This window comes from Ranitomeya imitator, chromosome 6 (genome assembly GCF_032444005.1).
Source record: "Ranitomeya imitator isolate aRanImi1 chromosome 6, aRanImi1.pri, whole genome shotgun sequence".
In the NCBI taxonomy this organism is placed as follows: Eukaryota; Metazoa; Chordata; class Amphibia; order Anura; family Dendrobatidae; genus Ranitomeya; species Ranitomeya imitator.
In genome coordinates, this window is record NC_091287.1 from 399,863,189 (window position 1) to 399,878,590 (window position 15,402).

The following is a 15,402-nucleotide window of genomic DNA, read 5'->3' on the forward strand; positions in this document are numbered from 1 at the left end:
ACACACAGCCCCACTGTATAATGACAGACACACGCACAGCTACACTGTATAATGACACACAGCCCCACTGTATAATGACACACACAGCCCCACTGTATAATGACACACACAGCCCCACTGTATAATGACACACAGCCCCACTGTATAATGACACACAGCCCCACTGTATAATGACACGCACAGCCCCACTGTATAATGACAGACACATGCACAGCCCCACTGTATAATGACACACACACACACACAGCTACACTGTATAATGACACACAGCCCCACTGTATAATGACACACACAGCCCCACTGTATAATGACACACACACACAGCCACACTGTATAATGACACACAGCCCCACTGTATAATGACACACACACACAGCTACACTGTATAATGACACACACACACAGCTACACTGTATAATGACACACACAGCCCCACTGTATAATGACACACACACACAGCCACACTGTATAATGACACACACATAGCCCCACTGTATGACACACACAGCCCCACTGTATGACACACACACGCACAGCCTCACTGTATAATGACACCCACAGCCCCACTGTATAATGACACCCACACAGCCCCACTGTATGACACACACAGCCCCACTGTATAATGACACACACACACACGCACAGCCCCACTGTATAATGTCACACACACAGCCCCACTGTATGACAGGCACATGCACAGCCCCACTGTATAATGACAGGCACACGCACAGCCCCACTGTATAATGACAGGCACACGCACAGCCCCACTGTATAATGACAGGCACACGCACAGCCCCACTGTATAATGACACACACACAGCCCCACTGTATAATGACACACACACAGCCCCACTGTATAATGACACACACACGCACAGCCCCACTGTATAATGACACACACACACGCACAGCCACACTGTATAATGGCATACACACACAGCCCCACTGTATAATGGCATACACACACGCACAGCCCCACTGTATAATGACACACACGCACAACCCCACTGTATAATGACACACACACGCACAGCCCCACTGTATAATGACACATGCACAGCCCCACTGTATGACAGGCACACGCACAGCCCCACTGTATAATGACAAACACACACAGCCCCACTGTATAATGACATACACACACCCACAGCCCCACTGTATAATGACACACACGCACAACCCCACTATATAATGACAGGCACACGCACAGCCCCACTGTATAATGACACACACGCACAGCCCCACTGTATAATGACACACACACACGCACAGCCCCACTGTATAATGACACCCACAGCCCCACTGTATAATGACACCCACACAGCCCCACTGTATGACACACACAGCCCCACTGTATAATGACACACACACACGCACAGCCCCACTGTATAATGACACACACACAGTCCCACTGTATGACAGGCACATGCACAGCCCCACTGTATAATGACAGGCACACGCACAGCCCCACTGTATAATGACAGGCACACGCACAGCCCCACTGTATAATGACACACACACAGCCCCACTGTATAATGACACACACACAGCCCCACTGTATGACACACACACGCACAGCCCCACTGTATAATGACACACACGCACAACCCCACTATATAATGACAGGCACACGCACAGCCCCACTGTATGACACACACGCACAGCCCCACTGTATAATGACACACACACGCACAGCCCCACTGTATAATGACACCCACAGCCCCACTGTATAATGACACCCACACAGCCCCACTGTATAATGACACCCACACAGCCCCACTGTATGACACACACAGCCCCACTGTATAATGACACACACACACGCACAGCCCCACTGTATAATGACACACACACAGTCCCACTGTATGACAGGCACATGCACAGCCCCACTGTATAATGACAGGCACACGCACAGCCCCACTGTATAATGACAGGCACACGCACAGCCCCACTGTATAATGACACACACACAGCCCCACTGTATAATGACACACACACAGCCCCACTGTATGACATTCACACGCACAGCCCCACTGTATAATGACACACACGCACAGCCCCACTGTATAATGACACACACACACGCACAGCCACACTGTATAATGGCATACACACACAGCCCCACTGTATAATGGCATACACACACGCACAGCCCCACTGTATAATGACACACACGCACAACCCCACTGTATAATGACACACACACGCACAACCCCACTGTATAATGACGCACACACGCACAACCCCACTGTATAATGACACACACATGCACAACCCCACTGTATAATGACACACACACGCACAGCCCCACTGTATAATGACACATGCACAGCCCCACTGTATGACAGGCACACGCACAGCCCCACTGTATAATGACAAACACACACCCACAGCCCCACTGTATAATGACACACACGCACAACCCCACTATATAATGACAGGCACACGCACAGCCCTACTGTATGACACGCACAGCCCCACTCTATAATGACACACACACGCACAGCCCCACTGTATAATGACACACACACAGCCCCACTGTATAATGACATACACACACACACATGTACAGCCCCACTGTATAATGACACACACACGCACAGCCCGACCGTATAATGACACACACACACACACACACACACACACACGCACACACGCACGCAACAGCACCACTCTATAATGACAGGCACACGCACGGCCCCACTGTATGACAGGCACACGCACGGCCCCACTGTATAATGACAGGCAAACGCACGGCCCCACTGTATAATGACAGGCACACGCACGGCCCCACTGTATAATGACAGGCACACGCACGGCCCCACTGTATAATGACACACACACTCACACACAGCCCCCCTCTGTATAATGACAGGCACACGCACAGCCCCACTATATAATGACAGGCACACGCACGGCCCCACTGTATAATGACACGCACACGCATGGCCCCACTGTATAATGACAGGCACATGCACGGCCCCACTGTATAATGACACACACACACACCCATTGTATAATGACAGGCACACGCACGGCCCCACTATATAATGACAGGCACACGCACGGCCCCACTGTATAATGACACACATGCAGCTCACAGATGCACGCAGCACACACACGCACGCAGCTCACACACACGCACGCAGCTCACACACACGCACGCAGCTCACACACACGCACGCAGCTCACACACACGCACGCACGCAGCTCACACACACGCACGCAGCTCACACACACACGCATGCAGCTCACACACACGCACGCAGCTCACACACACACATGCACGCAGCTCACACGCACACATGCACGCAGCTCACACGCACACACGCACGCAGCTCACACACGCACGCACGCAGCTCACACACACACGCACGCAGCTCACACACACACGCACGCACTCAGCTCACACACACACGCACGCAGCTCACACACACACACACACACACACACACTCTCCTCATACACACACACACTCTCTCCTCATACACACACACACACTCTCTCCTCATACACACACACACTCTCTCCTCATACACACACAGACACTCTCCTCTGTGGTGCAGGGGCGGCTGATGTCCATGTGCAGCTCTTCAGTTTCTCCTGCTCACAGCTCTGCACTGTCCCGGCACCTCCCCCATCTCTCCTTCTCTGCCGGGATAGCAGATAAGAGCAGGAGAAGCCGGAGCTCCGTGCACACACAGGCGGGTATGCCGGTATGCTGACCTTTCATCTTGGCTGCTGGCTCTCTCCCTCAGAGTGGCAGTGGCGCATAGGAGCTTGCTCATCACATACCCCTGCAGCCTGCATGTCAGGGCTGCTGGCGGGATGACACCATCGCGCACTACAGGTGCGCTATGTATTAGTCACTGCCAGTCCTCCAGCGGCCCTGTGCAGCTGCTTAGACACCGGCCCGGGGGGCATATGCATTTCTGCCACCTGGGCCAGCCCGCGCCTGCTGTGAACTAAATGAACTATGTGAACTAGATGTTCTGTTGAGGCTGATCCTCTACAGGAGGCGGATCTTATCACAAAGACTGGTGAGGGGCATGAACAACCACAGAAACACTCTCTCTCATACACACATGAGCTGTGTCTGTCTACTGTACAATTTCAGTTTTTATTATTACTATTATATTTGTATTTCCTATTTGATGTGTGGTATAGTGTTTTACTACCTTCTTTTCCAGCATCAGGAGCTATAAAGAGCAAGTGTGAGACCAGGGATCTTCAGTGTGAGGCGCTGTGTGAGGGATCACTCTCTGTCTCCTCCCACTTGCTGTTTAGTTCATAATGAACTAATCTCTGTCAGGATGGTGAACTAGATGAACTAGTTCACTCTGAAGATTAGTTCATTTTGAACTACTCACTCACGAACTACCCATCACTACACAACACACACAGCCCCTCAACATCCCGCTACGCCTCCACACAGCCCATCATCCTCCCTACGCCTCCACACAGCCCCTCATCATCATCCTCCCTACGCCTCCACACAGCCCCTCATCATCATCCTCCCTACACCTCCACACAGCCTCTCATCATCCTCCCTACGCCTCCACACACCCCTCATCATCCTCCCTACGCCTCCACACATCCCCTCATCATCCTCCCTACGCCTCCACAGCCCCTCATCATCATCCTCCCTACGCCTCCACAGCCCCTCATCATCATCCTCCCTACGCCTCCACACAGCCCCTCATCATCATCCTCCCTACGCCTCCACACAGCCCCTCATCATCATCCTCCCTACGCCTCCACACAGCCCCTCATCATCCTCCCTACGCCTCCACACAGCCCCTCATCATCCTCCCTACGCCTCCACAGCCCCTCATCATCATCCTCCCTACGCCTCCACACAGCCCCTCATCATCATCCTCCCTACGCCTCCACACAGCCCCTCATCATCCTCCCTACGCCTCCACACAGCCCCTCATCATCCTCCCTACGCCTCCACACAGCCTCTCATCATCCTCCCTACGCCTCCACACACCCCTCATCATCCTCCCTACGCCTCCACAGCCCCTCATCATCATCCTCCCTACGCCTCCACACACCCCTCATCATCCTCCCTACGCCTCCACAGCCCCTCATCATCATCCTCCCTACGCCTCCACACAGCCCCTCATCATCATCCTCCCTATGCCTCCACACAGCCCATCATCCTCCCTACGCCTCCACAGCCCCTCATCATCATCCTCCCTACGCCTCCACACAGCCCCTCATCATCATCCTCCCTACGCCTCCACACAGCCCCTCATCATCATCCTCCCTACGCCTCCACACAGCCCCTCATCATCCTCCCTATGCCTCCACACAGCCCCTCATCATCCTCCCTACGCCTGCACACACCTCATCATCCTCCCTACGCCTCCACACAGCCCCTCATCATCCTCCCTACGCCTCCACACAGCCCCTCATCATCCTCCCTACGCCTCCACACAGCCCCTCATCATCCTCCCTACGCCTCCACACAGCCCCTCATCATCCTCCCTACGCCTCCACACACCCCTCATCATCCTCCCTACGCCTCCACACACCTCATCATCCTCCCTACGCCTCCACAGCCCCTCATCATCATCCTCCCTACGCCTCCACAGCCCCTCATCATCCTCCCTACGCCTCCACACAGCCCCTCATCATCCTCCCTACGCCTCCACACAGCCCCTCATCATCCTCCCTACACCTCCACACAGCCCCTCATCATCCTCCCTACGCCTCCACACAGCCCATCATCATCCTCCCTACGCCTCCACACAGCCCCTCATCATCCTCCCTACACCTCCACACAGCCTCTCATCATCCTCCCTACACCTCCACACAGCCTCTCATCATCCTCCCTACACCTCCACACAGCCTCTCATCATCCTCCCTACGCCTCCACACACCCCTCATCATCCTCCCTACGCCTCCACAGCCCCTCATCATCATCCTCCCTACGCCTCCACACAGCCCCTCATCATCATCCTCCCTATGCCTCCACACAGCCCATCATCCTCCCTACGCCTCCACAGCCCCTCATCATCATCCTCCCTACGCCTCCACACAGCCCCTCATCATCATCCTCCCTACGCCTCCACACAGCCCCTCATCATCATCCTCCCTACGCCTCCACACAGCCCCTCATCATCCTCCCTATGCCTCCACACAGCCCCTCATCATCCTCCCTACGCCTCCACAGTCCCTCATCATCCTCCCTACGCCTCCACACAGCCCCTTATCATCATCCTCCCTACGCCTCCACACAGCCCCTCATCATCCTCCCTACGCCTCCACACACCCCTCATCATCCTCCCTACGCCTCCACACAGCCCCTCATCATCCTCCCTACGCCTCCACACACCTCATCATCCTCCCTACGCCTCCACAGCCCCTCATCATCATCCTCCCTACGCCTCCACACAGCCCCTCATCATCCTCCCTACGCCTCCACACAGCCTCTCATCATCCTCCCTACGCCTCCACACAGCCCCTCATCATCCTCCCTACACCTCCACACAGCCCCTCATCATCCTCCACAACCCTCATCATCATCCCTCCCACGCCTCCACACAGCCCCTCATCATCTTCCCTATGCCAGCCCCACTCAAATAACATCAACCCTTTCTAAAATACATCCTCAGAGCAGTCACACCGAGTCTTGTGTCCTCATTTCTCATTTGTTCACGGCTCCATATTGCAGGCCCCTCAGTCCCCTCCTCTTCTCAGTACAACGCTGCTCCCTGCTCTCGGGTCTTTCTTTACTAGTGGACTGGATTGAAGGAGGCTCCGCCCTTTCCGGTGACATCATTCCCTCCAAAAATCAACTCCGTTCTAGACGCTACAGCAGTCACGTGATCCGTTGTCAGCTGGGGTTCCTGCGGTGAGGAGGGAGCGGAGTCAGACAGTGCGAGGTCTGTGTGCGGTGTAGGCTGTGCGAGGCGGAGCGGGGAGCGCTGCACCCGGGGCCTGCGCCTATCTCCGGCCATGGACAGCGACGACTTCTACCTGGAGCTCAGCGAGCGGCCGGTCCTGTTTGAGAAAGCCACAAATGTCAACAGCGTGTTCTTCGATGAAGCCAATAAGCAGGTGACAATATACGAATATCCGTCCTATGGCACTGTCTCGGTGTTATAATATAAATATATATATATATATATATATATATAGACACACACACACACACCACCTTTGTCCTACATACGCACGCATACACTGTATCCTATATACACACTGTACAGCTGTATGTTCTGTATACATATGCACACATACACTGTACCCCTATGTGTCGTATACTGTACCCTATATGTACACATACACACAAAGTATATCCCTCCCCCCCACACATGTACATGAGTCGCATCCCTCTCTGCATACAAGGCTGAAGTTGATTTCTTCATTCAGTTTCTTATTTGGCAATTTTTTTTTTCTTTTCTGTTTTTTTAGAGGTTTAACAACAAAAACTAAGCATCACAATAATAACAAACAATGCAGTGAGGTGCCCTGATGTGAATACACTTAAAAACCGCTTCAAAAACAATAAAACTGGCACAAAAATGGGCATCAAAGTGGGCACCAAAGAGTGTTTGAAGAAAGGGTTAAATGCCTTTGGGCCCCTGATCTCACACGGCAGACATAAAGAACAATGCGCTCCACATCAAAACCAGGTATCTCCAGCCTGGCCCAAATGGGTTCTGGGCATCAGAACTGGCATCAAAGTGGGCAAACAGCCCATTTTCACACATTTGAATAAGTAACTGATGTTTTCAAGGGGTTAAATGACTTTGGGCCACTGATCTGATACTTAAAGGGAACCTGTCACCCCGAAAATCACGGGTGAGGTAATCCCACCGGCATCAGGGGCTTATCTACAGCATTCTGTAATGCTGTAGATAAGCCCCCGATGTTACCTGAAAGAGGAGAAAAAGACGTTAGATTATACTCACCCAGGGGCGGTCCCGCTGCTGGTCCGGTCGGATGGGCGTCTCTGGTCCGCTGCGGTGCCTCCCATCTTCATTCCAAGATGTCCTCTTCTAATCTTCAGCCACGGCTCCGGCGCAGGCGTACTTTCTCTGTCCTGTTGAGGGCAGAGCAAAGTACTTCAGTGCGCAGGCGCCGGAAAGGTCAGAGAGGCCCGGCGCCTGCGCACTGCAGTACTTTGCTCTGCCCTCAACAAGGCAGTTACCCAAAGTCATTTAACCCCTTAAAAACATCAATTACTTATTCAAATGGCCAAAATTAACTGCCCACTTTGATGCCAGTTCTGATGCCCAGAACTCATTTGGGCCAGGCTGGAGATACCTGGTTTTGATGTGGGGCGCCCTGTTCTATATGTCTGCCATGTGAGATCAGTGGCCCAAAAGCATTTAACCCTTTCTTCAACACTCTTTGGTGCCCACTGTGATGCCCATTTTTGTGCCAGTTGTATTGTTTTTGAAGCGGTTTTTAAGTGTATTCACATCAGGGCACCTCACTGCATTGCTTGTTATCGTGATGCTTAGTTTTTGTTGTTTAAACCTATAAAAAAATAGAAAAGAAAAAATTGCCAAATAAGAAACTAACTTCAGCTCCGAATAAGAAACCAATTTCAGCCTCGTTCTCTGCATGCTCTAATCTTTCATACACCCTTTTAACAGATTAAAAATTATGCTTAGATTAATTTTCTTATTCATTATATATCTTGGTAACACCCCTTTTCCCTCCCACTGCCGCCCCCTTAATGGACATGCATTGGGCTTGCTAAATGCATTCCTAATAAAGGGCAAACCCCGACTACTCCTGACTGTGCCGTTGAAGATCCCCTGAGACTTGTTGATACTTTCCTTATCGTCGTGAACTTTTTCCATAATACGTGACATGGCTTTCTGTTTGGTGGACGCCATATAGATATTGTGCATGTAATTAGAATAACTATTCTCTTGAAGGTGTTTGCGGTGCGTTCTGGTGGAGCCACTGGGGTAGTAGTTAAAGGGCCAGAAGACAGAATTCCTATTTCTTTCAGGTAATATTATCAGTATATAATATATGCATAACTATTTGCTGGTTCTTTGCTAAATTTTATTACATCAGAAAGTATAACACAGGAGAACCCATCCTGAGCACGTCACAAGATACACAAGATGTCGGTCTCTGCCTCATGAAGGGGTCATTCAGCATTCTGATTGAGCTGTGTGTTCCTGGGAGCGGTCGTCTCACTCTCTAAAGGGCTCTAGGCTTCCTTTTGCCCAGTCTGGAGGCACGTGCAGATCTGGAACACATGGCTTGGACTCAGGTGGTCAGCATGCGCTCCTGGATAATGCAAAACCTCCGGAGGTCACAAGGTTGGCGCGCGCACCTGGATGAAGCGTGTTTCCGGTTCAGAAGTTCTACTGTCCTGGTGTGTATTCCAGTGTGGAACCGCAGGGCGATAACGCATCATCAGAGGTGGCGTGCATTCCAGCATGTACAGCAGGACGCCTCAGTCTCGCCGGCCTAAAAGACCCAGGTGGGATATGAACTCAAGCTCAGTGGAAGGGGAGTTATCTTGTTGTTCTGACCCTGAACCGGATGAAGGTGAAAACGCCACACCGTTGTGACCTGAGGATAGGAAGAAATACTTCTTTTCCTCAAGAGAATACAGAAGCACTCTTACAGGCTGTCAGGGGAACTGTGAGAATTAATGACCCCTAAGAGTCCACAGAATAGTTTTTCCAGTAAATAAACATCACAGCCATGATCCTGGGGAATGAGAAGATGTGGGGGGAAAAAGCTAGTCATCCCAAGGTGTTATAAATCTTGCTTTCCCTTTGACCCACAAGAGATCAGAGTATGAGAGGAGATCCTAAAGATCAACATACCGGTAGCCAGTGTGGCTAAGAAGACTTCTGTTCCATTCGAAGACTTCTCTAGTCTTAAGAATTCAATGGAAAAGACATCAGAAGACCGCCTTAAAAAGAGAGCCTGGGAAGCCTCCTCGTCCATCATTAAGACAAATATAGCCACCACTTCATTGGCCAGGTCAATTAATCTCTGGGTAGAGGAGTTAGAAAATCATATAAAGAACAAAACCCCTAAAGAAGATATTTTAAGATCCTTGCTGAAGATGGCAACTCATTTTATGGCAGACGCCTCTGTGGAATCGGTTCAGTTTGAGGCAAGGAACGGTGCGCTGTGCAATGCTGTAAGCTGTGCTTTATGGCTAAAAATGTGGTTAGGATATACCCACTCAAAAAAATAAACAATACTCCATTCCCTTTTCAGGCGTGCCGGTCTGTGTGCCAGTCCTGGATGAAATGCGAGAGAAAGCTTCGAATACCAAAAAAAGTTTCCTGAAGAAAAACCCAGGAAGATGCCTTACTTTCCGAAAAAACTTACTCTCATCCCAAGCAAGACTGTAGAGGGAAAGGGATGTGAGCAGCAGGTGGGGCTACCCCAAAGGTGTAGAGGAAGAGGCTCCTTTTACAACCCGGGAACTAGCACAGGAAGACAATAACGCAGGAGGCTTCAATACTTCCTAGAAGGTTGGCAGGAAATATCCAGGAATCAAAGGATACTGCAAACAGTCTCTCAGGGATACAGAATAGAATTCACTCACTCGCCTCTCAAAAGATTCTGCCTAACATCTGCCCAAGCTCCGTGTGTCCATCAAAGACTCCTAGAAGACGTAAAATAGCTTATAGACTTAATAGTGATGGTTCCACAATCCCAACAATATCAGGGTCATTGTTCAAGTCTATTCTCCATAAGAAAGCCAGGAGGAAAGTTCAGAATGATCATCAATATAAAACCATTAAGTCAGTGGGTCCTATACAAACCATTCAAGATGGAGTCATTGAAATAAATCATACCACTGTTAAAGAAAGATTTGGTGGTGAGCACGTTAGACCTAAATAGTGCCTTCATGCTTTCATACATCCTTCATGTCAAAAATTCTTTAGGTTTGTGGTAAAGGATCGGGAAAAATCAGCAATTCCAGTTTAGTTGCCTTTTGCCTGGTCTCTCCCTCCGCACACCTGTATGGAGAGCTTGTTTATTGGGCTCTCCATGCATGTGTCGTGGTTTTCACACAGCCGCGACACATGCAGCTGCGGAGCCCATCAGCCGGAGTGATCCAGGTATCCAAGTTCCCCTTGCAGCTTATTCGGTTAGCGCTACAGCTTGCCGAATAATCCCTGACCCGATCAAATTCGCTCATCTCTAGTAATGAACTGACTCCAATAAACAATGAAGGGGGTGAAGAAGCCCTCTTAGTTGGCTGATTAGCAGGATTGCCGGGGGTTAGGCCTGCACAGATTCTGATATGGATGGCCTTTCTTAATACTTAAGCCATGCAAAACTGAGCCAAGTGAGTAAGATATAGAAATAACTATTCCTTACCTGATCAGTCCCTGCCTACTTGATCAAGTGTCAAACATAATTCACATGACCAGTGTGGCTAATCACTGGCCTCAGCAATGATGTGTGCATGTTCAGCACATGACCACTGCAGCCAGTGATTGGCTGCAGCACTCTGTGGATGATGGATGGGGCATCATCACTGCAGGCATGGAGGTAACTGCTGGAGCAGAAGGGATTCAGGAGGTCAGGGGGGGTTATTTAGTTATTCTGTACTTGTGACAATTTTTTTTTTTTTTTTTTTTTTTAAGCTCTAAGGACCTGCCACCTGGTATAAATGTCAATGTTCTCTTGAATATAGTGTTTTATATTTTTCCTGCCCCATTGTTTTTGATGTGTTTGGGGTGTTCCTGGTAGGGAGGCAGCACTGCAAGGAAATTTCAGTGCAAAATAGCAATTAGCAACATCATCCCAGTGTATTTGGACATTTCAAAGCCAAAAAAAAGATCCAAGGGCTCAATCGTTGCAGTTTACATGGGCAATAAGGCTATGTGCACACGTTGCGGATTTCCTGCAGATCTGCAGCTTTTTTCCACGCAGAAACACTGCAGATCTGCCAGTGATTTACAGTACAATGTAAATCGATGGCAAAAAAAAGTGCTGTGCTAAGGATGCAGAAAAATCTGCACGTAAAACGCGGCAGATTCAAAAAAGGAGCATGTCAAGTCTTTGTGCAGAACTGCTGAGTTTCTGCAACTACTCCATAATAGAAATCTGCAGGGGTTAAAAAAAAAGGATGAAATCCACACAAAAATCTGCAACGTGTGCACATACCATGGCCTAGACGTCATAAGTCAGTGTACGGCTTTCCATGCATCCTGTGCTATAATCACTTTGTACTATTTTTAATACGTATTCTTTACTTTTGGAAATTCTCAATTTATGAGCAATGTTTGTTTTGTGTTTTTTTTTTTTTTTTCTTCCTACAGGATGGAAGACAAGGGAGAGGTGAAATGCATCAAATTTTCTCTGGGAAACAAAATTCTGGCCGTACAAAGGACAAATAAGACTGTGGTGAGTGTGACCTTTAGTTTATCAGACTTGCTAGAATTGACTTCAGACAGTCCTCATATTTCACTATATCCTGTGATTTGCCCCCCAAATGTCGGCCACTGAAGTTACATGCTGGAATGCAGCACATCAGAGAAGAAGATCTCGTCCTTTCATGGATAGATTCTGTCTAATGTTGGCATTGTATAGGGAATTACTATTGTTTTCGGCTCTCTAGGGCTGAAACTTTAACAGGCAATACAGCAAGCTCATACACTGACCCCACAGGCCTCCATTGTGTCCTTTGTCAACATCTAGGTGGTATAAATCACTATACCATTTTTACTGTACGGGAAAGTAAAGCAGATATGGTTGGTTACCACAAAATTACTAAAAACCGCAAGTATAGGTTTGTTTGTTTTTTATGTTATTGTCAGTGGGTGACATGCCAGTGGTAAGCGTATTGAATGGGTTGGGTCAGTCATCCATTTTGTAGTCCTATATATGTATTGGGGCGTTAGGACTGCCACTACTCTGCAGAATGGTGGCTACACGTGCCCACATTCTGCCAGGATGCTTATCTGTCCCCTTATTTGCATGGTCACACTTGGTGTGTTTCCTCAGACACAGATTGGTTTCTCCCTCGTGATGCAGCTCGCAGACACAGGCGCTTCATTACCGGGGTTCCATATCCAGTTATTCAGTTCTAATGAAGGTCCATAGTTGGACCGAAAATGTTCTGCTGATTAAAATAAAAGGAACTTCATTCTCAAAATCAATTCTTCGTCTGAGTGCCAAGTTTATTTGACACAGATTGCACATATGTCTTTGTGTGATTAAATCCTGAAAGTGTCAATTTCTTTGAAATATATGTATTTTTCCTACATGATCTCTGTCAGTTTTTTGTCACATTTGGGTTATGTTTAGTCAACTAAAATTTCGGTCCGAGTTCTCCCCAAAAAGCTGACGGCATTTGGGTTGATATTATTCAAGTAGGCTGTTCACATGATTTTTCTTTTTCAGCAAATATGCGCTTGAAAAAATTTGCAGCAGACACGAGTCTCTTCTGTACGTCAGTTGAGGCTGGCCTATCCAAGGCTATGGATGTGCAAAAAAATAGATCCCATACAGATCATATGGGTAGCATCTGGTTATTTACAGATGCACTGCACTTTTTTAACATCTATGGAGATTGTTTGGTCTAGAAAAGTTTTCTAACTGCTGATTTATAAAACTGGATGCCAGACAGCTTTCATACTGATAACAATACAGATAACATTGCGTTCAAAAAATGTAAACTATTTTTTTTTTTCTGTATGCTCTCATTCACAGGATTTTATCAACTTAATTCAAGATTATTCACAGTTGGAATATTCCCAAGAATGTAAGGTAAGCCTAGCGACTTTAAATTTTAGGTTGAAATTAAATTCTAGCCTTTCAACTTGTCTACATTAACCCTTTAAAGACATGACCTCATTTCCTGGCTTCTGAAGCAGCAAGAGTTGTGAAAACCAATATATGTGCTAGTCTCAAGTTCTGGGCACGATTGTAAGTACAGCATTAAAGAAGTTGCCCACTACTATAACTTTTTTTTTTCATAAATCTTGCTATTATATGCCACTCAAAACGTCCACTGTGTTTATTTTAGCAATATTATGTTTTCTCATGCTGTAGCAGCACATCCTCCGTGCTGGATCCAGCTCTCATGGGGTTAATTGACAACTTCCTTTCTCCTGACTTATTGTGGTCTAAAACTACAAGTTCCATGATGCATTGCACTGGCCTGGAAGCCAGGACCTAGCACACCCACTCCAAAACACACCCAAACCCCTCCCTCCTCTATCTTCAATCTGTGATGTCATTTCTGTCCAACCTCCTCTTTTACATTTGTCCAACCCACACTCCATTACACACAGATCGATAGACAGATCGATACATTGATAGACAGATCGATACGGGACAGATCGATAGACAGATACATACAGAGATATATCTATCTATAGATATATCCATATCCATGTTTCTTAATGAACAATATGTTTCAGTTTAAAAAAAAAAAATGGCGTGGGCTCCCGTGCAATTTTCTGCGCCAGAGGAGGAAAGCTGACGGCCGGGGGCCAATATTTGTAGCCTACGGATGGGTTAATACCCATGGCCCCTTCCCAGGTTATGAATATCAGCCCGCAGCTGTCTGCATAGCCTTTACTGACTATTAAAATAGGGGGACCCCCCCAAAAAAGACGTGGGGTCCCCCTATATTTTATAGCCAGAAAGGCTATGCAGACAGCTGCGGGCTGATATTCATATTGCTACAAATGAGCAACACCAGCCCTCAGCTGCCCCAGAAATGGCACATCTCTAAGATGTGCCAATTCTGGCACTTAGCCCCTCTCTTCCCACTCCTGTGTAGCAGTGGGATATAGGGTAATTAGGGGTTAAGGTCACCTTGCTATTGTAAGGTATCATTAAGCCCCTTTAATAATGGAGAGGCGTCAATAAGACACCTATCCATTATTAATCCTATAGTAGTGAAAGAGTTAAAAAAAAAAAAAAAAAGACAGCCAAAAAAAAGTATTTTAAAGGGAACCTGTCACCCCCAAAATCGAAGGTGAGCTAAGCCCACCGGCATCAGGGGCTTATCTACAGCATTGTGTAATGCTGTAGATAAGCCCCCGATGTAACCTGAAAGATGAGAAAAAGAGGTTAGATTATGCTCACGCGGTCGGTCCAATCCGATGGGTGTCGCGGTCCGGTCCGGGGCCTCCCATCTTCTTACGATGACGTCCTCTTCTTGTCTTCACGCTGCAGCTCTGGCGCAGGTGTACTTTCTCTGCCCTGTTGAGGGCAGGCAGAGCAAAGTACTGCAGTGCGCAGGCGCCAGGCCTCTCTGACCTTTCCCGGCACCTGCGCACTGCAGTACTTTGCTCTGCCCTCAGCAGAGCAGACAAAGTACGCCTGCGCCGGAGCCGCAGTGTGAAGACCAGAAGAGGACGTCATCGTAAGAAGATGGGAGGTGCTGGACCGGACCGCGACACCCATCGGACCAGACCGCAGCGGGAC

At 48.6% G+C, this 15,402-nt stretch overlaps 1 protein-coding gene across 3 annotated transcripts in view; it reads left to right on the plus strand.

Moving 5' to 3' along the window:
* The first annotated feature begins 6,782 nt into the window (after nucleotides 1-6,782).
* RMC1 (regulator of MON1-CCZ1) overlaps nucleotides 6,783-15,402 on the plus strand; it is a 61,741-nt gene continuing 53,121 nt past the window's right edge. For 2 of the 3 annotated variants that reach the window (XM_069731205.1, XM_069731206.1), the window contains exons 1-4: nucleotides 6,837-7,068; nucleotides 8,904-8,980; nucleotides 12,282-12,366; nucleotides 13,675-13,731. In XM_069731205.1, the coding sequence (XP_069587306.1) occupies nucleotides 6,967-7,068; nucleotides 8,904-8,980; nucleotides 12,282-12,366; nucleotides 13,675-13,731 (321 nt within the window). In that variant the 5' untranslated portion in view covers nucleotides 6,837-6,966. Of the gene's footprint in view, nucleotides 7,069-8,903; nucleotides 8,981-12,281; nucleotides 12,367-13,674; nucleotides 13,732-15,402 lie in introns of all 3 variants that reach the window. The other variant, XM_069731204.1, reaches the window with a different exon arrangement.